Genomic DNA, 11,046 nt, shown 5'->3' with positions numbered 1-11,046 from the left:
TAAATTTACAATCAAGATGATACATTAATATCATAAACTATCAATCGTCTCTATATAATTGAATTATTGAATTATTTACTCATGATTATTATTTATCAAATTCTGCATTTAATTAATTTTTTTCTTTTAATTTTGATCCTACGAGATTATAAAAATATGCATCTTGAAGAATATATCATTACCCACCTTTCTCATTCAAAGGGAAATCCAACAATAACAATCACAGACCACATGTTTTAATCAAACTTCACAGAAAAAATATCACAATAACATCTGAAATTTTTGTCACAATAACAACTCAAATTACTAAAATATATTTCTAAACTCGTTTCCCTGAAACGCTGTAGGACTAAGCAAAGTTTCAAAATAATATCAAACTGAAACTCGAGTGAGCTATGTCCACGTTGAGTAGGCGAGAAATCGGTAGAATCTTCACGTTCGGGAGGCGACTAATGTGTGGAAACTTCACCTCTTCACGTTGGGGAGGCGAGTAAATTGAACGGTGACTATGACAGACCGCGTGTTTTAATCGAACTTCCCAGAAACAAATTCGCAAAAACATCTCAATTTTTTGTCGCAATAACAACTCATATTCCCAAAATATCTTTCTAAACTCCTTCCCCTGAAACGCTGTAGGACTAAGCAAGGTTTCAAAATAATATCAAAACTGAAACTCGACTGAGCGATGTCCACCTTTGAGTGGGCGAAAAATTGGTAGAATCTTCACGTTGAGGAGGAGAGTAATGTGTGGAAACTTCACCTAAACAAATTTGCGGGATATTTAAAAGCCACGTTTTCAAATTTTCACACACTGGATTGTAAGCTCACGTCATTCGCTTCCCTGATTCGGTCCATTTTACACCACCAAATTCGATCCTTCCCAAGCTATAAAGCCAACAACGAGTCCTCAAGGAGATATTCTAAGTATCAATCATTCTTAAGCAACTCGAAAGGAAAGTGCTCTTACAGAATTCATCTTTTCTTAGCACTCATCGATGGCGGCCATGGCTTCAATGATGATGAAAGCACCCGCAGCACTTAACTGCGGGGCAGTCAAAACGAATAGTCATATCAGTAGATTGCCCAACAGTAGCCTCCAAGTCAAGTGCATGGCTGCAAAGGTTTGCTATTTTGCTGTTGTTCGTTTAGCTATTTTGCTCTTTATTCTTATGAAGCTTTGGCTAATGCGTTTTATTTGGTACGTGAATCAGGATCCAAAGGAAACGTCTACCAAGGTAAGAAACGCTGTAGATGCCCAATTTATAGTTTATTTATATGATGTGCACAATTTATCTGATATAGGAAATATGAAATCCAGGTGAGCACGAAATTTGGCGACCTGTTTGCGTTCTCAGGGCCTGCGCCGGAGATCATCAATGGAAGGGCGGCTATGTTGGGGTTCGTATCGGCCATTGCAGTGGAGGTGGCCAGCGGAAGAGATTTGCTGTCGCAGGTGAATAGTGGAGGACTGTCGTGGTTTGCGTTAACTGCAGGATTAATGACGGTGGGGACACTGGTGCCCCTGTTCAATGGAATATCGAGGGAGAGCACGTCGCAGCCAATATTTTCATCCACAGCAGAAATGTGGAATGGGCGCTTTGCTATGCTCGGCCTCCTCGCATTGGCTTTCACTGAATACGTCAAGGGTGGACCGCTTGTATAAACACCTTAATATCTATTTCTATTCAAGCACAAGCTCCAGTATTGGAAGCTCTCAAATGGCATTCCATGTTCCAGTGGAATTTTCTTGTACTGTTTAGAATGTCATACAGTTCAATTATACAAAACCTTGTAAAAAAATTCAATCTTATACTATAAAGAAAGTTTGAGTTCAACGACTAGGGCACTTTACTATTTTTTGAAAGCTTGTTAAACAACAGATTTCTTAGCGTTTAAATACTCTTATACATTTCAAATATGTTCAAAATAATTCAAATCAATGCAAGAATTTAAATATCTGGTGAACTGGAAGATTTCTAATTGGTCTACCAATTTATGTAGATGTTCAGTTTTATCATACATATATTAGTTTTACCCATGCACTAATTCATTAATATTTGTTATTTACCTTCATTTTACAATTCTTGTGGCCTAAGTCATTTTGACATGCATAAAATTAATTATGTGTCTTTATATCTTATTCCTACAATTTTAAAACTCAAATTCAAATTTTAGTTTATTCATAATCATTTGTTATTTGTCAAAGTTAATTAAACACATGTTTACATGATTTATGGTTATCTTCTTGTATTTAAAGGCAAATTGATTTGCATTCTTTTAAAAGTTACGTATTGAAACTTATATATCCCCATTTAAACTATATTCACATACATTCATTATTTACATTTGTAATATATTACAATCAATTTGCACGCACATCTAGACATTCACTCCATGTATTGAGATTATCATTTCACTATGTGAGTTTTTTTTCATTTGTATTCAAGATTGATCATATCATCTATTGGAATGAACCTAACATTTTAAACTTCAAATTTAAGTTCTTAGATCCTAGCCTCATTTATCAGTAATTATGAGCTACCCTTGTGCATGTTTGTTAGATGTGTTCTTATGTCTCTTCAAATCATTGATCTACTTAATGAAATCTTCTAGATCTAAAGTTTCTAAGCAACATGAGAGATCAATCTTATGTTTGCTTCTAGCTTTCACTAAGGTAATTGAATTTTTTTCATTCATTCTAAGGTCATCCACAAAATTATATTTTTTCATTACACCACTATGAATAGATGACGGATAAAGATTCAATATCATATCGCAATTTTATTCAAGAAAGTAGTATTAGGTGAAATAGTTTCACCTAAACTACATGACATAATTTTTTTTTGACAAAACTCTATAACATGAAACAATAAGTTTTCTATATTCTCATTTTAAAACATAGATAAGATTGAATTCACATAGATTGTTTTGTCCAAAATATTTTTGAACAAAAATGTTCTAGTTGAAACACTTTTGCCTCAAATTGTCTATATGACAACCTTTTTGGCATTTTAACCCTTGTTGAAAAAAAGCAATTTTAACTCTAGATTTCTTTAGGTAAGAGTACTTTTATGAAATTTTAAAAAAATGATAAATAAAAAAAGAAATACTACTATCCCATTAAAACTTTGATGTTTTGATTAAGTTTGACTTAAAAAAAAATATTCATCATTTTTAAATTCAAAACATAAACATCACTTTTAGATAATCTAAGTTGAAAAATTGTATTTGTGATGGTTGTTTTCTTCATAAAATGTGATTTTTTTCTAAACTTTTGTCCTAACCTCCTTAATTATGAGCGAAGTCTTACATTATCACATCAAGAAAAAAATAAATATATGACCAAGAAGTAACTTGAACAATAGGTTGTTAAAGAAAGAACGAAGCAACAATTCTTTATAAAATTCAACCTAACACTTTATTTCTACAATTGAAATTTTATCAAGTGGTCTCAATGTGTCATCTAATATAATTATTCAAATGGAATCATCAATTATTTGACATGAATTATTCACTATCTAGCATGTGGACAAACAATATGTTGCATGATTCAAAAATTTGTGGGTTTTAAATGAAAAATAATCTTTTTTTTTTTTTGTTGATTATAAGGTAAAAACTGAAATACATCAAAGTATAATCTGTGTTCATAGGTGAATAAAGCCTAAGAAACTAGACAAACCCACAAATACTTTCCAGTATACCAGTCATAGATTACATTTACATTACATCCTAATACCAAACCTAGGCTTCTAGCTACAACCATATACATTTATCAATATGAAGCAAAGCCTAGTACAAAATGCCAATAATAGAATATGTCAAAATAGCAACCAGGATTCTATACACATGGGGTAAAAAATGAATAGGGTGCCACAAATAGAAGTCTTCTCTAGAACAAAGCTACCCAGAAGGGGGCCTTCCATCCACGCCAACCTCTGATCATCCAACCTCCCGGCATTACTAATCATTTGCTAGTGATTCATCACTCCATTCCCTCTTATCTCTTTCATGAGTGCATCTAAGGTGTTGACAAAGGGAGTTCTCTCTTCACTTAACCTTCCCCATGTATATCCATGTGAGAGCTCATAGATAAAAATCCTGGTATGCCCATCCTCAGGAAATATGTGAAATTTTTCTTTGTTGAGTCTGATAACCATTATGAACTGTGAGAAGACAATATGGAATGTGAGTCTACGTAAAGACTCAATAAGCGCCCTTTCTATCCCTTGATACTTCTCTAAATTCCTAATCCTCAAAATGTACCAAATAATTTCATATCAAAACAGATTCGAGAACTGTTGGTGTATTTTTTAAGTCCTCTAATAAAACTTTGCAAATGTTACACAAATCATCAATAACATTTTCACTAAATGTGTATGTGCCTATAGATAAAAAGGTATCAAACATCAAATTTACCCAACAAAACATGATGAATGTCTGGTTAAGTCAACCTAAGTAAACTATCACATTGTAGAGCGCACACAAGTTAAACCTACATGTGAGAATAAAACATTTAACTTTGAGCAATGAAAGATTATATTGACCAAAGATATTTTTGAACCATTAATTTAACTTTACCTTTTCAATGATTAAATTGAAATTCTAGCCCATTAAAACTGGTCATTATTTTTACCACTTAGCACTTTGCATGAACCATAGAAGTAAAAGCCATGAGCAACTTAACCTCTAAAATAACAAGTTGACCATTCCAACTTAACCCTAAATATAAACCTTAAAGTTCATAATGTCAACAATAGTAAATGTTTTATGTGCAGTAATGTTGTCAATTATGCCGCTGGTCCCATGTTGAAGGGAATATCGGCGGAGAGCAAAACACAGAAAATATTTTCATCCTCAGCCGAGATGTTGAACGGGCATTTGGGTATGATTGGTATCACAGTGTTGGTCATTACCAAGTTTGTTAAGGGAGGTCCTCTTATATAATTAACTTTTTCTTCTACAATTTCAAGGGTCTAGGCCAATGGAAGAAATAAATGAAATTTGCCAATTTAAATTCTGTAATATACTAGACTATAGGTAGATCTAGAAAGAAGTTTTTAATCTAGAAGAAGGGATGAAATTTAAATTGTAATACTATTTCAATCATGGACTTATATGTGGAGCATATAGTGGGAGCAATGATAAGATCCTGTAAAATCAAAAAAATCATTTGTGTCCTTACAAATTAACAATTTTAATTATTTTTGTTTGTGTAGCATCTTATTTGGAGTAATGTTCCTTGGTTCAATTTTAGTTATCATGTCGCATTATAAGAAACACACCCTTCTCCAAATTCAATATTACAAGAGTACCATATTATTTCTCAATACTCGTTTATCAAAAAAATAATAGATAATCCACTGTTAATCTTTTAAGATGTTGTGAAACAATAAACAATTAAGTGTAATTAATTATCTTTGTACAACACACCCTTCTCCAAATTCAACTCTCTACATAAAATGGTAAAATAATTTTCATGCTTTGCTATGGTTTAGATTCAACAAATTGGTCATATTTCCTTGAGTAATTATCTCACCCAGTCGCATACACCAACTTATTGAATGTGTTTTGAATGATTAAAATGAGTGAGGCCCCAAACCCTTAACATAATAGTGAGGAACTTACAAGTAGTGAGACCACCAATAGCAAAAAAGAGGAAACCCCCTTTTTGAAAGAGAAGCTTTCAATTAGAACACACAACCGATGGGTACAAAGGTCTCAAACCCTCAACACGCTTACATTTTCAGAACAGAGGGGTTTAGGAGAGTACTTTGAACCATAATACAAGCAAAAACACCTAGAAGAACAAGGAGAGAAGGAGGCATGTGCCAATACCCTAGATGACTACATCCACTAGAAGAAGTTGGTAGTCATCATTGAAACAAGCATGAAGGAGGCTACATACTCTTTGGTTAAATGCCTGTAGGGTAACCAACCCTTAGTGTACATCCAATGCCAACCTACTTGAAGCAGAGAAACACCGACTCCAAAAGGGCACCATCATCCATAGAAGGGGATATAGTCAAAATATAAATGTGAAAATTATACAAATGCTATGGAATTTATGAAATTTTTGGAAGCTTTATATTTTCTCTTAGATATAGATCTTGGGTTGAGGCTTGAAAGATACTATCATTCCCTCCTAGTATCCTTGCCCTGCAAAATAGACCAACCATCCCAAAAACCAAAACCACACAACAACATGCACTCAAAAAGTCTGCAAACATCTTGAATTACTATGTCAGCATATGTTAGTCTAAAATCAAGCAACGTATTGAAATGGACTGCCATATTATAGCAAATATCATGATGATAATCAAAAAATGCTCTAGTGAGGTCACATAATTCTACCAGGACTAGGAGAATTATATAATTTTAGCTAGGATTCATAGACCATTCGTCCATAGGTGACCAATACAGAGCATATAACTTCATATGAATATAATTCTTGTATTTCATCGTTCATAAAAACCCCATTCTATACAATGTTTAGTCTTAATCCAATGGGATATTCTTCCTACCAAAAAAACATAGTTCGATTAATTATCAAGGTGTGGATGCCATAGATTTCTCTATTGCCTAATCGAAATTGAAAATGTTGCAGACACAACAAAAAAATAAGAACAAATGAATCATATCTTGCCCATATTACTTAGCGGAGGCTAATAGGTTAGAGAGACCTCTGTATCAACTATACTATATCCTAGACCAAACCAAAGAAAGGAGTTGTATAGAAAAGTAACATTAGGCTGGTGGAAACTGAGTATCCCCAAATCAAAAAAAATTATGGGTCTTCAAGGAGGCAACATGGTGAGTTAATCCACTTGTCCTTGGAAGTCTAAGCTAACAGGCTCCCCATCCAGCTCAATACCCTGTAGTTTTAGGTAATCTTGAAACTATGAGTCCTTGCTTGGAGCGTGAAGGTGAAAAATGTAGAGGAATGCAAGGCTCCTATGGATTTCATCAGTTCTAGCATTGAAGGCAAATGGGTCTTCAATAACTAGAATATGCTTCCTGGGCATTAGGTTATTGTTAATGATCAAGATGTCATAGTGCTTAGGCCTTTTGATGGTTAGTTTGTCACTAATATTTACAATAACCCTTTCCATTTCCCCCATAATGGTTGCATTGAAGACGTCCCTGCATAGGGAAGCCATGCCCTCTTTGTCCTACTCAAAATAAATTATTACAACTAGGAACATGGCCGCTATTATTGAGATATTCATGCCCTAAAACTCTTTCGATGACATAAATCACCATCTCATGAGGGAGATAGATAATCCTACTTAGCCTATCCTTCATGATCACTCCGTAGAAGGTCATCTATCTTTAACACTTATCAATCTAACTGGGGTATCCATGGCTGAAATTAACTTTTAATAAGCTAGAGTAAGTTGGGAAGGCTGGTCTGAGAGCTCTTATTAAATAAGGGGAGAATCGATGTCTTAGAAAAATTGAGGACAAGGAGTAATTATTATATGACACTTAGTTCATTTTACTTAAGATTTCGGGTGATATGCCGATGCAATTAAGATTTGAAATTATTGATATGATAGATCTTTCTTGTTGTTCACATAATCTAAAATGACCTCCTTTTGTAAAAATGCTCACCTACAAATTCTTCAAGTGTTGCTCAAAAGTGTTTCCTCTTTTGTCAATTTATTGAGCATTCATGGCGATTTTTATCAATTACCATTACCAGTTGCACAACGGTCACATAAGGAATTTATTTGAATTTATGATGAAGTGATTTTATTAAGATTTATATTGATCCTTGCTGCAGAAAGTAATCATTCATCTAGGAGCACTTCATATCATCCATCGATGCTCATCAATTTTATGGCCGCACCCTTTTTCGATGGAATCATGTACTTCGGTGGCTTAACTTTATCTTCCCTCGAAATGTCCTATTTCATCAATGTCTCCTTAGTTTTGATTAAACTACCGTCATTGTTAAGGAGGTTTGTGGCTTCATCGATCTCTTCACTTTCATTGAAAGGATCTACCTCACGTGTTTATGTTGATGTAATCCTCCGTCGTCTCATCGAAACCCCATTTTCAGACTCCTTTCATTGCCATGTTTTGCAACCGTCTTATCGATCAGGTCATTGATGAATTTTTTTTATGTCGACGAAAGAAAAATATCCTCCTTCGACTTTTCATTTTTCGATGGAACTGTCCTCGTCGGCCAATAACTTTTGCACCTCTTCGACACCTTCCTTTTCTCGAAAAGTCTTATCAACGAGAAAGATATGTTTGGTCAACATCTTTTGTGCCTTCAAGAATATTAATTACTAGAATATAATTAATTGTATGATTTGTGTGTTAGGCATTTTTTTATTAAAGGGGAGGGGAACTCCAAGTTAATCCACTAGGATAAGGCTAACTTTGAAGATTTAACGAGGATGACGTTCCAAACCCCTTCTAAGTTTGAAAAGGAAAATTAAGTTTAAATGTTGTAATTCTAGCTCAAATTTGAATATGATGGATACCTCAGGGGTAATCAGGGTGTCCCGACTTGATGTTGATGGAGGAGAAACCATCCGCACCTTTATTTGCTAGGTGATCCACTTTGGAATTGCCTTCTCTAGAAATATGGTTAAAGGTGATTTCATCCAAGGACTGAATATCAATCATGATGTTTGACAGGATAGCATTGAGTTTCCAATTAGGCATATTTCCTTTTCTGAGGGCATTAATAATGATAGCCGAGTCCCCCTCTATGTTGATATTTCCTAATCTTAGGATTTTGCATAATTTTATACATTCATGAAGTGCTCTTAGCTCTGCCTCATTGTTGGAGCTTATACCCATTGGTGAGGCTAGGGCTACAATTTCCTTCGCTTTCGAATTGTGTATACCAAATCAAATACCTGAAATACCAGGATTCCCTCTAGAAGCCCCATCAAAGTTTAGCTTAAACTAGCCATCTTTAGGGGGGGACCACTTGCACTCCTTTCTCTTTTGTAGGTTGATGGATGGCCCATCTCCAACATATGGTAGAATTTTCAAAACAATTTATTTTAGTCTCATTTCCCCATCCCATTCAGTCATCTCCAAATTTTTCTAGCCCTTCATATATTGACAATTGATTAATTTAATTATAATAGCCTCAACCTTGTTTGTAAGTTGAGGCTAGTACATCTTGCAATCTTTAAAGATCCTCCTATTCCTTTCCTTCCAGATCTCCCAAATTAATAGTGAAGGAGCTGAAACCCATAAACCCTTGTATAAGAATCTTTTGTTTTTGATTGGCCATGCTTGGAACTTGGCTAGGATTGAGTCCGGGATAGGGGCGTACCAATTCATCTTCAATTTAAGTCAACCCCACCAATTGTGAGAGTATTCATAGGTCAGCAATAGATGATCGGTTGATTTCTCCATCTTCTCATAGAGAGGGCATCTACTAGGTCCTTCGAAACCCATCAACCTCTCATCTAGCTTCGCAGTAGAAGTGCTTGATACTGATTGTTGGTGGAGGGGTATTGTTATGAACAAATTCATATCACCTTTTGATGGGAAGGAGCTCTTTCAAATTTACTTTCCTGATACTTGTACTATAAAAACTTATCCTAAGACTAACCTATGCCCCACTCAAGAGTGGATCAGAGGACAATGGACACAACTACAATGGTACCTTCAAAAAATCTTTATGTAAAGAGTCCTTGATAAAATAGGAAGCCAATGGATGAAGAAAACAAATTGGAATTTTTAGAAGAAAATCTGATGTAATATGTTTTTATTAAAATTTGCTTTAATGATTATCGAATAAATCATTAGAGGTTCATGTAGAATGTTCTTTTTGATTTTTCTTTAATGAAAAATGAGTTCATGTATTATTTGTTTATGTAATACATCATATTCAACTTTTATTCAATGCCTATTAAATATTTTAGAAAACTACTGCATTGCTTGATTGTTATTTTTTTCAACAAAAAAATGAATATTAGTTAAATAATATTTTCTTAAAAATACATATCAGTTGTTCTTTTAAATTCCACTAAGTGTTTTTGGATGTTACATATGCTATTAGAGCTATGAAGTTCGACACTGAACCTTAGTCTCACCACTAAAAAAATTAAGCAGAAACTTAACGTAGACTATCCTGCTTCACAGGGTGCGGTTGCGACAAACACCTTGGAAGAAAGTTTGAAACCCCTTATGGGTTCACTTTTGGAAACTTTGGCTCAACCATGACTATAGTTGTTGTTCATTTCCCTCAGATACAGAGACAATGGCTGAGGTGATTGATTGGCTTCGAAGAGAAAGACATGTTTGGACAACTGCGAGCAAAGCAACATTAAAGGCGTCAATTTGGAAGAAACTTGGAAACAAAAATAAAGTTGACCTTGAGAAACCACCTGAGAAGGGTCAAACCATTATTGATCATTTCAAACACCATTTAAATTCTCTCCATTATTGAGAGGAATCCATCATACAAAGTGATAGCGACTCCTAAATGAGAGTCTACAAAATTTTGTAACTATTATGATTGTAGTCAATTTAGGATTGAGTAATAAAAATTAAAATTTTGGATTGTAAACTCTCTTTTTTAATGAATTATGTTCGAATTTTATTTAATTCCTATGAAATGTTTTAATAAATTATGTTCAAATTTTCCTCAATTACTTTTACATACTTTACTATGACTATTAAGTGTTCGATGGTTTATTTTAGGCATATTTTTTATTACTAAATGTTAATAATTTTTAATATTATGTTGTAACTATTTATGGATATTCTCATTCCCATAATTCTAAAATACTAACTTCCATTTTATGTTATTTATATTCAGCAAATAATCAAAACATGGATGTTTCTAAAAATGCATCAGAAATTGTTGTTGCAAGCCCAGATGTATCTGTGAATTAAAATGAATTCATTGAGAGCCATATGGACAGATGTGCGAGAACAATTTTGGATTACTACAACAAAATTATCAGAGAATATGAAAACACGACCTTAATGATAGATGGTGTTGAAGAATTGGAAATATTACAAATGGAAGATGTTGCAAAAAAAGTTAAGGAAGTTTCTGCAATAGCA

At 33.9% G+C, this 11,046-nt stretch overlaps 1 protein-coding gene across 1 annotated transcript; it reads left to right on the top strand.

The window, feature by feature from the left end:
* The first annotated feature begins 655 nt into the window (after positions 1 to 655).
* On the top strand, positions 656 to 1,841 carry LOC131057084 (early light-induced protein 1, chloroplastic-like). The gene is made up of 2 exons (XM_059210775.1): positions 656 to 1,235; positions 1,319 to 1,841. The coding sequence occupies exons 1-2, from the start codon at positions 996 to 998 to the stop codon at positions 1,661 to 1,663; spliced, it is 585 nt and encodes a 194-aa protein (XP_059066758.1). The 5' UTR covers positions 656 to 995; the 3' UTR covers positions 1,664 to 1,841.
* The last annotated feature ends 9,205 nt before the right edge of the window (positions 1,842 to 11,046 follow it).

This window comes from Cryptomeria japonica, chromosome 8 (assembly GCF_030272615.1).
Source record: "Cryptomeria japonica chromosome 8, Sugi_1.0, whole genome shotgun sequence".
NCBI classification, from domain to species: Eukaryota; Viridiplantae; Streptophyta; class Pinopsida; order Cupressales; family Cupressaceae; genus Cryptomeria; species Cryptomeria japonica.
The sequence above is the reverse complement of the archived record's forward strand: the minus strand, read 5'-3'. Positions and strand labels throughout refer to the sequence as shown.

Excerpts from the sequence above, each read along its gene's own strand:
- LOC131057084 (XM_059210775.1), top strand. The coding sequence starts at position 996 with ATGGCGGCCATGGCTTCAATGATGATGAAAGCACCCGCAGCACTTAAC. Across the intron at positions 1,236-1,318 it reads CAAAGGAAACGTCTACCAAG|GTGAGCACGAAATTTGGCGA; the intron begins GTAAGAAACGCT and ends TATGAAATCCAG.